The 14,964-nt window shown below is 44.6% G+C and overlaps 1 protein-coding gene and 1 long non-coding RNA gene across 11 annotated transcripts in view; both read right to left on the bottom strand.

The window, feature by feature from the left end:
* Positions 1–3,418: 3,418 nt before the first annotated feature.
* SASH1 (SAM and SH3 domain containing 1) overlaps positions 3,419–14,964 on the bottom strand; it is a 220,390-nt gene continuing 208,844 nt past the window's right edge. For all 10 annotated transcript variants that reach the window (XM_059700636.1, XM_059700633.1, XM_059700638.1 and 7 more), the window contains 4 exons: positions 14,219–14,332; positions 9,353–10,455; positions 7,955–8,086; positions 3,419–6,825 (listed from right to left, as the gene is read on the bottom strand). In XM_059700636.1, the coding sequence (XP_059556619.1) occupies positions 6,562–6,825; positions 7,955–8,086; positions 9,353–10,455; positions 14,219–14,332 (1,613 nt within the window). In that variant the 3' untranslated portion in view covers positions 3,419–6,561. The remainder of the gene's footprint in view (positions 6,826–7,954; positions 8,087–9,352; positions 10,456–14,218; positions 14,333–14,964) is intronic.
* LOC132236975 (uncharacterized) lies at positions 12,935–14,212 on the bottom strand. The gene is made up of 2 exons (XR_009453425.1): positions 13,363–14,212; positions 12,935–13,202 (listed from the first exon to the last, which is right to left on the bottom strand). It is a non-coding gene; the product is annotated as an uncharacterized LOC132236975 (long non-coding RNA).

Raw genomic sequence — 14,964 nt, 5'->3', positions numbered from 1 at the left:
GGAGTCCTTCTTTCGGGAATATTACTTTAGGGGTGCATGAGGAGAACTGTTTGTTGCCATCAGCATAGGAATTAAAGGCAAAGCTGAACAAGCCTTGGCAAGGACAGGAAGGCATAAGGCACCTTGGTTGCTGAACATTGTGGACTCAGGTGTCACCGCCATCAACATGGCTCAGCTCCATCTTATGTGCCTGACTTTCAGCTCAGAGCTCAATTCTGGGGAAAAGGGAACCCGAACAGCCTTACCTAAGCTGTACTCTGTTCAGAGGGGGCTGTGGGACACCACGACTGAAGGTTGCACCAGGATCCCTTGAAATGCAGGGGAGGGTGATTCTCCCAAAGGAAACAGCATGATTATCCAAAAAGCGGGGGGCATTTGGGAGTGAGCACCCCTCCTCCAGGAAAGGGCAGCAACAGCCATTGCAAACCCATGTTCAAGGGGACGCTGCAGAGAAGTGAGAAAATACATACTGGGTGAGTGGGTGGGGGTGAGGACGTCCCAGAACAGGATCCTAAACACAAGTAGAAGGATTAGACAGACGGAGGGACACCTCTTTTGCCATGGCTGAAGCAAGGAGGAAGGACCAGGTGTGGATGCAGGGAATTTGCAGGTGGGCTGAAAGGAGAACCAGAGAGCGGGCCCATGATAGTTCCAATGCTTCTATTCAGTGGGAGCAGATAAAGCCACTCGGAATGAGGGCCAGGCAGATCAGGAGTTAGGGGATGCAAGAGATAAGCTTCTCGTACTTCTTAAGACTGTACTTTTTTTAGAATCTAATGCTCTTAGCACACAGGCACACCGTTATAATCCACGTAACTACCACCTCTGGCCTTTTCTCCTTCAGACAGTCAGCTTCTCCCCTGGTTCCCATGGCTCTTTGGTTTTGTTTTGGTTTTTTTTTGGTGTGTGTGTGTGTGTGTGTGTGTGTGTGTGTGTGTTTTTAATATATTTTTATTGATTTCAGAGAGGAAGGGAGAGGGAGAGGGAGAGACAGAAAGATCAACAATGAGAAAGAATCATTGATCAGCGGCCTCCTGTACACCCCCTACTGGGGATTGAGCCCACAACGCAGGCATGTGCCCTTGACCGGAATGGAACCCGGGACCCCTTTAGTCTGAAGGCCGACGCTCTATCTACTGAGCCAAACAGGCTAGGGCCCCATGGCCCTTTGTATACCTCTCCCCTATGGCTATGACCACATTCATTACCCAGGTGTTGAGGATGCCTGGGATGGTGGTAAACTCTAGTCAGGTTAGTCTTCACTTCGCTGGCTCCCACACATGTGTCCTGGTGGCCTTCCTTCCATATTGGACTCAAACGGGGTTAGATAGGACTTCCCAGGAGTTTTTATTAAAGTGTACCAGAGGTGACAGCTAATTCCCTTTTCTGAGTTCCCGGACAGTGCTGGAGGGGTGCTGCATGAGGAATGGTAATGCTTCCAAATAGTGCTGCCCACCGTCCCCTGATGAGGTGTCCGCATCTATGCCTGAGTGAGCACCCGCCTCTCCTTTGTCTCCATCTCTCTCAGGAAGCACTGTGTTTGCTCTGAGTGGGTCCAAGAGTAAAGAAAGTCATTATTCCAAGGCTTCCAAATGAGTGTGTGGTTAGAATAAACCCAAGAATCCAGTCAAGCCATCTTAAGGAATCATAAGAAAAAGGTAATTTCTTTGAGTTGAGCTATTGAATCTTAGGAGTCATCTTGAGAACAATCAGATCTGATGTGTATGGTTAGTTAAGACAATGCAGCATTTCAGGTGCACGCCTGAATAAGAGTATATGAAATATCCCCATTTACAAAACAGACCTGGGGGAGTGGGGAGGAAGACAATGATTTTATAAAATAAAAGGCTAATATGTAAATCTACCGAATGACGTGCACTGACCACCAGTGGGCAGAGCTCAATGCAGGAGCTGCCCCCTGGTGGTCAGTGCGCTCCCACAGTGGGAGCACAGCTCAGCCAGAAGCTGGGCTCAGGGCTGGTGAGTGCAGAGTCGGGGGCAGGAGCCTCTCCCGCCTCTGCAGCAGTGCTAAGGACCCCTTGGGGGATGTCTGCTGGCTTAGGCCCGCTCCTCAGGGGGAGCGGGCCTAAGCCAGCAGGTGGACATCTCTCAAGGGGTCCTGGACTGTGAGAGGATGCAGGCCGGGCAGAGGAACCCTCCCCTGCCCCTCCCCCAGTGCACAAATGTCGTGCACCACGTCTCTAGTTTATAAATAAAACCTATACTGTCATGGTAAAACTTCCTTTAATGAAACCCACCAGTGGATTTAAATTATTCTGTCAAAATTTAAAATACACATAATTTTAACACAGCCATTCCAGATGCTAAGTATAAGGATACTGTATTCATAACAGCTTTTTTATAACAGCAAAAACTTGTCAGAGTACTGGCTAAATAAATTATCTGCATATGGAATATTACACAGCCATTAAGAGAATTAGGGGTATTGACATGTAGGACAGCCAAGATAGACTGAATTTAAAAGCAGGGTGAAGAAGTGTGAAGAATAGGCCATCATTCCTATATAGAAAAATACATATGAAGTTATATTTGCAAGTACATAGAGCATTTCTAAAAAGATAAGCGAATACTGGCTATAACTTACCTGTAGTGAGAGAAATGGGTGCGCTGGGGAAAAGGGTGATTTTTGTTTTGTTTTCTTTCAACTGCATGCATTACCTAGTCAAAGTTTTCTATTAAACACACTCCCTCCTCATACAAAATGTTTTTATGTCAATTGTGGTACATCCATGTTGAAAAAGATTTTTGTGTAGTTGATTAGTTTCTAGAATATCCCAATCTAGTTTTTGTTTTTTGCCAATAGAAAGCTTGGGTTTTGTTAACTGTGTGATATTGGACAATTCATCCATCTATGTGGTCTCAGAACTCATCTGAAAATGATGGGCTTACCAGTGATGGCGAACCTATGACACGCGTGTCAGAGGTGACACGCGAACTCGTTTTTTTGGTTGATTTTTCTCTGTTAAATGGCATTTAAATATATAAAATAAATATCAAAAATATAAATTTTTGTTTTACTATGGTTGCAAATATCAAAAAATTTCTATATGTGACACGGCAGCAGAGTTAAGTTAGGGTTTTTCAAAATGCTGACACGCCGAGCTCAAAAGGTTCGCCATCACTGGCTTAGACTATCAATGCCTTCCACCAATCTGTTCATGGTTTAAGATGCTGTGATTATATGATTTGACTTGGCAACATGTGAAAAAAGAATTCCAATACATTGGCAAAGAGAATTGGTGTGTGTCAGACAGTGAGGGGTGTTATGGCTGGAGTAATTATATACAGTTACTACTATTTTTATAATATATTTTGTCTTAAATCACACTTCATGAATTCCTTTTCACTTCTCTCCCATTCATATTTGAAATAACCAAGGAACAACAAAAGAGGCATATTCAACTGAAGAAATTTATTTACTTTTTTTTTTCTAGGTACATAGATGACAATTATAGACAAGTTTTGATACATAGGAAAACCCTTCCATACTTTCTCTTTGCTAAATGAATCGTCACAATAATTTTTACAATTTTTAAAACAATACACAGCTTTCTTGGGCTGAAGCAATTGCGAGAACATACTGGTACTGGTATATTACAGCTACTTACAATGTTTAAAAACAGCAATGGAGAAAAATAAGTTATTTAAATACTGATTTCATATACAGAAAGTGCAATGTTGTTAGTTGTTATATAACTTGCTTGACAGTTTCTTGTTTTCTCTATCAATTTAAAAATCAAGGTAACTTGGACTCAGACGACTAGGTTTATTTTTCTGTAAAGAATACAGTACACACAGGCAGCAGTGACTTGGTGAACTGACTCCCTTTGCTGCTGGTATGAAAGCAAACTTTGCTATGTCAGGAACGGTTACCAATACACCAGTAATTCCAATGTCACCCGCCGCCAGTTCAGGTGGGAGGAACGGGCTCTGGCTAAGAAGGCAGGCAGGCCATAGAAATCTACCTCCTACTCGGCTATGTGGGAATGTCAGTCGTGGTCGGGGCTGGCTGCATCTCCTCCTAGACAGCTTCCAAGCAAACATGTACACAACGGATGTGTAGCTACCTGAGCCTAACTGCCTCTCCAGATTTCTTTTGTGCTTTCCCTAGACAACCGTTTCCACCGGTTCCTCAACCTCCTGTGCCAAGGGCAACTGGTTAATCCTGGATATTGCTGACACCTCCCGCCTGTCTTCCAACACCTGCAGGCAGCCCCAGACCACCTCAGTCAAATGTCACACACAAACATTGAGGCTTTTTTTTTTTCTAAGATCAAGTTAAGAGTTTAAAGCAAAAGAAGACTCAACAAATACTAACAATTAAAAACAAAGGATTTTAAAAAGCACAATCAAGTAAAAACCACCTCAGAACTTTAAGATTAGGAAGACCTTCCCACCGACAATTATTCGTGGTCCCTGAATTTGAGGTTTGTATGCAAAGGCAATGATTTCCAAGGAAGAGTGACAAAAATACGGTTTGGCATTCTCAAAAGCTCAAGCTCAGAAAATTCCCTTTTCTGGTGCCATTTTTACTTAAATGAAAATGTTACAGTGAAAAGGAATTGAAACGTGGGAATTCACACAAGATTTCTCCTTCCCCTGTTACCTGATTTATGCGTGGTCATTTTGCTCAGCTTTAAATATGAGCAGGGCCCCTCCTGTCATGCGGAGCTTACTGCAAACACAGGTGGGAAGCCCGTCTTAGCCCCGCCTCCACCGCGCCATGGGAAATGCGGTTCCGCCACGTGGTTACAGAACTGCAGCCGCCTTACTTCCCAAATGGACTATGCTAACCGGGATGTCAGAACCCAAGGTGACAAAAATGGGCTGTTTTAAGAGTGCCATAGAAATTCGACAGCTTTTGCTTTTTTATTCTAGATTTCCCCAACTTCTTCACATGGCACCCTACAGACGGTATCATTGAAGAATGTCTATTATTTTTAAAAATGCATACCGAAGCATGAACACATACATCACCTGAGAACGTTCTTTCCCCCGAAACGTGGATTTAAATATGTAAAGCAAACACTAAAGATGGCTTTGTGATGAAGGAAATCACTATTTTCCCTCCTGAGGGAAATCATCTATCTTAGCGAGTAGATGAAATATTACAGAACTTTTGATCAGAGTTTTGTGTTGAATTTGTACTGTAAATAATCACATTCAATGCTTAGCACAGTGCTCACGATAAGAATGTAAAGCAAAGTCATCTTATAAAAATGGAAACCTTATCCGTGTAGTTGCCTAAACTTCTGCTTGCTGTAAAATCAGACACAGACTACGAGAGGATAGAATGTGCTGATATCAGTTGGAAACAACCAAAAATATGCAAATACTTAATATGTGGCAAATATGTGGTATGTCTGGCTCCAAAATGAACCTTTATTTGAATGAAAAGAATTGTCTAAATAAGAAGAAAAACAATATCTTAATTGTAAAACAGGGGAGAAAAAAAAGCTTTAAAAACATCTCATAAACTACCTCCCTTTTTCAAAACACCTCTCTGAAACCAGCCTTACAATGGCTCTTTGCAAAGGTGATCTGGTGACGGAGTTTTGGGATGGACCTGGTCAGGGGTCCAAGCCAATACCGCAGCAGTGACCAACAGGGTAACAACACTAAACTGATTAAAAGGAAAGGTGGTTCTATGAGCGCCCACACACCGCCCGCCCCCCACACTCACATATACACACGATATCTTTGTGAATTCCAGATAGTTCTTCACTAGATTTGTAGCTAGTTTAAAAACTGAAAGCCAACGTGAAATTTGTGCCAGATAAACACTCCTACAAAATAAGCCATGGAGAATGAGATCATTAGAAAAGCCCATTTTTGCTGGAAACATCCCAGATATGTTAGATGGCAGTCTAAGCTGAAGACTTGGAACTATGGTTACAGGGTAGTGAACACTAGTTAGATAACTGCTTGAAAGCTTACATTAAGGCAAATAAAAGCTGATTGCTAGAAAGCAATTATTAAAATGTCTCGTTTATCTAAAGGAGAATAGGAGTGTTTTTTCCTCTAGTGCAGACAGATTTTCTTACTTTTGAACCAATGAGCGTGTCAACCGATGTACAATCACTCCCGAGTCTGTTACTTTGGCCTAGCTAAGCCTGTCTGGTCCTCGGGGACCCTGCAGGGTGACAGACAGAAGGTCAACAGCACCATCAGAGACGGAACCGGCTGCCCCTCCCTCTGCCCCCAGCCCTCTCTCCCAGGGCACCCAGACAGACCGGAGGCACTGCATTTGTGGCAAGTTGGCATCTGGGTTCGATCGTGTTCTGAAAATAAAAATAAGTGCTCCTCTTTTCTTTGGAGGGGAGGGAGGTGTCAAAGAGAACCACCCCCATTTCCTCAAAGGGGCTTTTCTGGAGAAGAGAGGGTCATCGGTCCCGTGCCAAGGTTTCGAGCTCCATCTGGCCACACACTGGGCCTTTCTTCTGGATCTGGTCTGCATGTCCAGGGAAGGAGAAATTGCATCAGCATCATAAGCACAGTGAAAGGGTGGCTCTTGTCCAGGGAGTTCCGTCTCGGGCCTGGCTACATGGCCTCGGGGCCGGGCGGCAGTTTGAAGAGTCTGGCTGCAGACATGAGCTTGCTTATGTGTCTCTCCTCTGTGATGCCGGCCTCCTGAAGGCAAGTGTGGGACAGAGAAGGCACTTGGCCCAGTGTGCGGAACCCCGCTTCCGTGAGGGCGCTGGTGTACATGGGCAGACCGATGGAGATCAGCCAATCCGACACAGACGAAACACATCCGGGGGAGAGGGGCTTTCTACAGATTTCTGTGAGTCCGCCGCTCGGGATCTGGATAAAGGAAGAAAATGATTTTTAGAAAGACTCTACAGGTGCCATTGGAGGGCTACTTCTTATAGGCCTAAAAGGAGCACTGCTAACCTATTACACTGTTGTACTATCAGCAAGTGATGATGCTCTGTGTCAAAACCCAGGCAGCATAAAGAATCTTTTCTAGATTTTTTCAGAGGGGAGACAAATTTTCAAGGAAATATTTAAGGCTCGAGAACAGGGGTGGGCAGACTTTTTGACTCGAGGGCCACAATGGGTTCTTAAACTGGACCGGAGGGCCGGAACAAAAGCATGGATGGAGTGTTTGTGTGAACTAATATAAATTCAAAGTAAACATCATTACATAAAAGGGTACGGTCTTTTTTTTCAATAGTTTTATTCATTTCAAACGGGCCGGGTCCGGCCCGCGGGCCGTAGTTTGCCCATGGCTGCTCTAGAAAGTACGTGGAATTAGATCTAACCCCCAAACTCTCCACACTCTGAGCATTTATATTCCTGGCTACTTTGTCTTGTGGTGACCCGTCCTGTGCAGCAGGGTGACAAGTAAAGCCCTCCTGGTTGTGCACTTATCAAGCAGATTTTCCACGGTATTTGAATCTACATTAACAGCTGGAAGATTAAACATTTTATTGATATAGTTATAAAGAATCTCAGATACAGTAAGAACAAGTATCGGCTAGGATGGGGAAATGGACTTGGGGAAGACCAAGGGCTACACCTTCCAAAAGGTAACTGACTACTCCGTGTGCACGCCCTGAGGTTGTGTGCCGCCTCCAGGAAGCAAACCCTTTCAAGTCATGTATCCTCAGAAATTAACCTCAGATGACTACAAAGATGTATTAAGAATGTTTTTCACTACATTATTAAGAAAAAAAAAGTTGGAGAAAACCTAAATGTTTCACTCACGCAGACTGGCTAAACTACAGCACATTCCCTACTAGAACACTTTGCAGTATTGATGACACAAAAGAACTTCAATGCGGTTTTGAAACCTGACTGTTTTCTGTTGTCAGGGCATGAATCTAGTTCTCTTAGCAAAAGTTCTTTTGTGTCATCATTAAGCTCTATAACTAAATGGACTTCAAAAGCGGGGCGAGGGGCCCCCGCCGTGCACACTGCGGCTGCTCACCGCCATGCGGTGCTGCTTGCGCAGCAGCTTCACCCGGATCTGGTCCATGTTGGTGGCCACGTCCCTCTCGGGCTGATCCAGGTCCTCTGCGTATCTCTGCACCAGGGCTTCGGGGATCCCGCAGCGGCCGTGCTGCGAGGGGAACAGAAATGTGGTGTCAGGCGTGGTCGCGAGGATCTCTCTTTCTCCAAGGACAGCCAGCAAGCATAAGGTAGGTTAAGACACTGAGCTATGACGACCGGGAAACAGCAACAGAAGTTTTTATTTGAAGTGAATACGTTTTCTCTACAGTCAGAATGTTTTAGACCGAATACTTTTACACCTTCATCTTTCAGGTAGTCATGAGCTCTAAAAAAATGTTTTGAAACATAAAGTAGAACACAACCATCCTACAATTGGGGGGGGTCAATGCCCTCACCTCACTCTACCTGATCATTTTGCAAACTATTATTGAAAACCGTCTCCTGAACTGCAGGGAGAAGGGCAGCCTTCTGCTCTGCCATAGCCTCCTGCTGCGCCTCGTCTATTAAGACTCACCCCGCAGGCCTGGCCAGGGAGCCCAGTTGGTTACAGCGTCATTCCAGAGGGGGTTTCTCACTAGCTATTAAGGAGAAAGAGGACGTTATTGTAAGGCATTCGTGGCCACAGTTTTAGAACAAGGAAGCCATGACTGCATTATATTATAACAGAGCTTGCATTTCCCTGAGCAACGAATGGCTACATCTATTCTCATTTGTCTTCAAAGTCATCGTGGTATTGGTAGACGACTCTTTATTTGTTTCAACTGAGAAATGAGTTTTCATTATAGAGCTCAATGTTCTTGGTACAATGCAATTTTCACATCATCTTTCCCCCGTTATCCACACAAGATGATGTACTCTACAACTATTACATCTGAATAGGGTTCTATAATTTCCAAAGTATGTTCACATTTATTTTATTTGTTCCTAATAATACCGCTAAGAGGTAGTTATGTAGGTTATTATCAATTCCATTTTACAAATAGGAAAATGAAATGAAGAATTTTTAATGTCTAAAAACATACATGTTGAGTTAAGACAGGAAAACTGGAACTCAGGTCTGTCCTGTCCTCTAGAGTCTAAACCAAGCCTTTCAGGAAGCAGTTCTAGTACTGACTGATAGTTCTCCCTGCAATGTACAGCTGCCAAAGTTTAAAAACAAACAGGCAAAAGAAAAAAGAGAAAGGAAAAAGAACAGCCAAGGCTGTATTTGCATTTAATCTGGACACTCTGCCCCCATCATGCCACCACCAAGCTGTAGAGGCCCCTGCTGTCGGCCATCCCATGCTCTGCCAGAATGGCCCCCGCCTCCGGGCTGGCCTCCTGGGTTAACTGGTGTTCCTCTCGCCAGAGGCCTGTGAAGTGGGGCCTTGGATACCTTATCAGAATATGGCTCCTCAGTGAGATCGATGCCTTCAGCTCGTAACTTGTCTTCAGTGAGCATTTCCAGATCGACTCCCCGAGTGCAGGAGATCTTCCTGGTCACAGCCGGGCCCAATCTCACACCGTGCTCCTGGAGGCTCGTGCTCTCTCGCAGCTCGGAGAGCCAGGGCGGTGGCCGTGAGCTGGGTGGGCTGCCAGGTTCCTGCCTGGAGGGAGGCTCAGAAGCCTGAGGAGAGGGACAGTCGCTGGGGCCGCTGGAGCCACCCTTCTTCAGGGGCAGGCTCGGTGCGCTAGGACCTGGAGGGCAGGGGTGGAGGCCGTTGGCCAGGCGCTCTTTGCTCTTCTTGGCAGGAACAGGTGGAGGCTGCGTAGGATGTCGGCCTGGTGTTACGGCCTCAGGGCCCCGCTGCTCACCTTCTTTGGTGTTCGGGGGCTGATAGGTTCCTTCAAGAGCAAGTCCTTTTCTGTGACCCTCAAGAGGAGTCCTTGTTAAACTGTGTCTAGGAGGCTGAGCATCATAGTTTTGCAAACACGGAGGAGGTGACATGCCACTTGGAGTGGCTGTAATCGAGCCACCCAGTTTCTTAGTAGTCGTTTTCTGAGGGTCAGAAAATCTCTTGCTTTGGGTCAGTAGCAATGCATTGTCAACAGCAGACTCTCCCTGGGGGCTGTGAGCCTTGGCGATGGAGGAGGCTGTCTTCTGTGGCACTTCCGGTACAATCTGAGGGCAGGGTTCTGTCACCGCGCCAGGCACATCTTTTTCAGCATCAGGCTCTCCTTGGAGGTCATCCAGGGACTGGGATCGGGGCCAGGTCTTCACAGGCTGCGGGCCCTCCAGGGTCTCACAGCTCCGGCAGATGGACACGGGGAGGCTTCTCCGGTTTTTATTCAAGCCAGTCGCACAGGGCTGATCACAGCGCTTGACAGTGTGAGGGGTCAGGCCGCTGCCCAGCCTGTTCTCCACCCCCTGCTTCAGGGCGTCCACCGACTTCGGTAACGGCAGCGTTGGGAAGGTGCCCAGCTGATTCCTGCTGAAGGACTTCAAGCTGGATTCGGCTGATGACTTGGCAGAGAGAAGGCCAGATTTCCGAGTCTTGCCTGAGAGACAAGGGAGTGGGTTACAATCCCATCTTAAAAGGCGAATCAATCGGATACATACAGGCGTGCTAACATAACTGAAATCTCCAACTCCTATATCCCATTATGGAATTACATACACTCAGGGCCGACCAGCACCATTCGTGATGTTGAGTGGTAAAAGGGTCACTACAGTCTCGTTTTTACGTTTAGAAAAAATTCTTAGTCTTATTAAAGGACCCACAGAGATCGAAATTAATGGAGTTACACGGGAAGGAAATACGCTGTGTCAGGTAACAAAATAAGTCTGTTCCTAGCTGCAATCAGTGTGGAAGGGGCTGACCATCCACAACCCACTTAGAAACCACATGGCCGGGATTTCTGTCTTGTGAGTGTCATTCCCTAAGGTCACGGTCGCAGAGGGGCGGTGCCCCACGTGCTGGGAAAGGTTCATAAGTGGTGCCACCCCTAAGGTTCACTAGGGACTTCTCAAATTACACCTTCCTCCACACCCTCCCCTCTTTGTGGTGTGTGTCTAAAATAAATGAGTCCTAGAAGCAGTCAACCTACCATGGTACAAATACGTGAGCAAGCTTACGAGAGTATTTTGCCTGAGACAATCTATAAAATATTGACAGGGTTCTAATTCCCAGTGAAACAACAGCCCTGATTACAACAAACTGTCTGACTATTAACTGGACTATCAACCAGATGTAATCAACTTATTTGGCAATTGTTGACTGATATTAACCACTAAGCTTCATGGTGAATTTATTGGCTGTGGGTCAGGCACCGTGCTAAATGCTTAGTTTTCATCAATATCTAACCCTCTCTCTCTCTCTCTTTCTCTCACTATGGTTAGTACCATGCTGGTTGTGTGCCTTGATCCTGGGCTGAGGGGAAGATCCCTGGTGATAAAACATGAGCCAAAAGATCCTAGTATTTTGCATTTGACAAAGCAGAGACCCAGTCAAATGATATTTGTCTTCCTGGGTGCATCATAATGTGAGCCCTCAGACCTTGCCACCTGTATGCTAGCAACATGCTAGGCTAACATTATTAGGCACTGCTAGGTTATTATCTAGTTTTACATGGAGATCATTAGCCCAGTGTTACTACTAAATATACTGACCATGGTCCCATTTCTCAGTAGTAGAAAAATCATTACAGGTAAATTAGAAAGGGGAAATTCTTCATAAAGCATATACGTTAAATCTGAAGTTTAAAAATTCATAAAACCACTTAAGTATAACTTTTAGAAATACGGTGTTCCCCCTACCCTCACCCCATACTCTCAATATAAACTACATGTACAAATTCCATGTTCACATTCTGCTTATAATGGAAGGTGCCTGAATTCGCCTGAAGTGAGCCGTCTTTAATCTAGTTCTTGTGCAGGTGCACCTGAATCCTTCTGAGCATTAGAAAGTCGGCCAGTGACATCTGTAAAATTCCTACCAATCTAGTCAACCAACTGAGTGCTAGGGATTCGTGTGTGTTCCAACAGAGATGAATATAATAATAAGTAAAATAACAATGAGGCCCAGCTGGTGTAGCTCAGTGGTTGAGCATCAACCTATGAACCAGGAGGTCACGGTTCGATTCCTGGTCAAGGCACATGCCCAGGTTGCAGGCTCCATCCCCAATGTGGGGTGAGCAAGAGGCAGCCAATCAATGAGCCGATCTCTCTCATCATTGATATTTCTCTCTCTCTCCCTCTCCCTTCTTCTCTGAAATCAATACAAATATATTAAAAACAACAACAAAACAAAACAAGGCTGTGGGTATATGCGCTCACAAACCAGAAATTAGAACTAGAAGCACTGTTTCCTTTAAACACACCTTTATTTCTCCCTTCAATGAAAATACTTTCCTAGTGAGAATTAGATCAGAACTGTGTAACCTGATTTAATATTTGAATAAACAAAGGTGGGGAAGGTACAATATCTTTAACTGTTAAGTGGTTAAAGCCAAAAAGATGGGGGGGGGAGATGCTTTTAGTTTGTTTGAATTGTAAACTTTTGGCAATTTCAGACCTTTGCTGCATACTTTTATTCTGCTTTCCAATTAGAAATTTATGGTTGATCCTGTTGTCCCAATACTGTTTCCTGAATGTCGTCTATGTGCATGTAACTGTGGAGGATATATTATAAGTAAGCCACTGATTCAAAGAGCCCATCTTTTGCAGTGGGTATGGGACTCAATGCTCCAACTATGGGCAAAAGCACATATTCTTTGATAACTTCCAGGTATTAACTAGACCATGGGTAGGGCTGGCCCAGCGATGCAGTGTGGGGACCATAACTCCGAGCCGCAGCCAAGCTCTCTGAAGGAGAAGGAAGTACCTTATTAGATGCGGGTAGTTGTGTTCTGGTCAGAAACTTGGAGATTTTTGAAAAACAAAAAGTAATATTTTAAGATGTAATTGTAGACCCTTTATTTTCAGAGACCTAGCTTCCACAGGGGGGAAAAAAAAAATGAAGCAATGAACGTTTGGATTAAGTCTGTGTTTTCACTTAATTTTAATATTAATCAGAGGTTTTCATACTGTCATCTTTGAAGCCCACCACAGAATCCATCTTTTCATTGACGGAGCCCTGGAACTGTGATCCCCGAGCTAACAAGCTTGCCTGCTTCACCGGCACAGCCGAAAGCACCGAGGACCGCCCCTCCTTGCGCTTACTATGTCCGAAAGAAGAAAAACTGAAGTGAGGGACGATGATGGTGCTGAAGGAACCAAACCTCATGCCCTGGCTTAGCATCATACTCTCAGAGGGGCTCCTCAAAATCCTCAGATTGAAATGAGAGGCCCCTACATGAGAGTACCAAGCGCTGAGATATTCTTGCTCCACAGAATACATAAGCAAACACATTTGCAAAGAGGTCCTCCATGGTATGCTTTGTCTTTTTGTTTAAAAATAGACCCACTTATTTTAATCCATCCTGGATTTTGGAGGTACTTATTATAACAAATACAAACTACATTCCTTTCTGGCTTACAGTTCAATGAAGCCCAGACACCACTGGTTGCTGTATGATGACACTAAGTAGAGGACGGACTTGAAAATGCTATGGTATTGGGAAATAAAGTCTAAAATATTGCCTGAGAGCCTATTATGAGCCAGAGTAGAAAAGAACCATGGCTTCGGGTATTATATAACCTCTCTGAGCTTTAAAGTTTCCATCTATAAAATATGCCTTTGAGTGCTAATTAGTAATCCATATATAATTCACTGCCCAATTAATTTACAGTCAGTGTTGAATAAATGCTGGATATTACTAACGTATTACTGCTTTGTTAAGTCCAACAACAATCTATGAAAGAGAAACTCATCTTGCTACTTCAGAGGTAAGAGGGCTCAAAGACATGAGGTAACGATCAAAGTCTTCAGCTCATAAATGTTCTATTCAGGCTTCAAACCCAGGTCTCCTCACTTCAAACTTCACGGCTCTTTCCATGATCTACACTGAGTACTAAGATTCTAAGAGTTTCAGGACAATGGGAAGTTGAGGGTCTCTTTAGGCTTGAACCCTCCCTTTGTGTCTAAGAGGGATGGAAGGATAACCAATAGGAAAACGGCTGAAGTCATTTCTTAAGAACATCAATTGCCTAGGTTCTTGAAGGATATTCATTCTTCCTGGGGATCTTAATTAAGCTCCAATAATCCTAAAAAATGTCCTCCTTCTATTGCCTGTATTTCCCCAAAGCTCTGACAGAGGAAGAAAGACAGTCATTAGCCAAAGCACATGACGGTGCCTCCATGGTCATCTGTGCCGACATTACCATTTTCCAGGTTCTCACTGCTTTCATAGCATCCTGAGTCTCGTGGGGAGCACCCGCTCAGGGCCTGGCTGTCAACGAGCAGCTTCTCCTGGGATCCAGACTGGTCGCTGTTACCTGGAGAAGGCGAGCACAAAGCATGGAACCATAACGGGACTGAAAAGCAGAGTTCCCAAGTCAACCAAATCCCAGTTTTATCCTCAGCCATCACCACGCATACCATACGTTTTTAAGCCTTGGACTTTCGGAAGAACACTAATTACTTTAAAGTCAATGAGATAAAAATGAACGAGATCAGAATATTTTTCTTTTCAAATAAATTATCACATGAAGATAAATTTGGAGATTGAGAGTAGATAGTTGGAGTATGTGGATGCCTTTTAGGTTACCCAGACGATAACTGGCCTGAGGCCAATCTCGAACAGGATGAGCCCAGAGCCTTGTGCCAACAGTGGGGGAAGAGTAGTCACAGTCCTTTCCCAGGGATGGTCCCATGGGGCAGAAGTAAAGAGTGAGGATGTCCCTTTCACAGTAGCAATCTTTTTAGAAATCTTTAAGATTTGTGTTTCAAGTTATTTGTCCCATGCTTTCCAAATTTAGCAGCTATTATAAAAGTGTCAAATGAAATATTGAATTTTGTTACAATTTATAAGCATTCTTTGGCCTTGGTGACATGTGCTGGCCCTTGCATTATCTCAATGAAGCAAGGCGGGCAGAAGGGGACGCAAACCCCTACACCCAGGAGGGGC

This window comes from Myotis daubentonii, chromosome 6 (assembly GCF_963259705.1).
Source record: "Myotis daubentonii chromosome 6, mMyoDau2.1, whole genome shotgun sequence".
Classification (NCBI taxonomy): domain Eukaryota; kingdom Metazoa; phylum Chordata; class Mammalia; order Chiroptera; family Vespertilionidae; genus Myotis; species Myotis daubentonii.
Note: the sequence above shows the minus strand (reverse complement) of the source record. Positions and strands in the feature narration are given on the sequence as shown.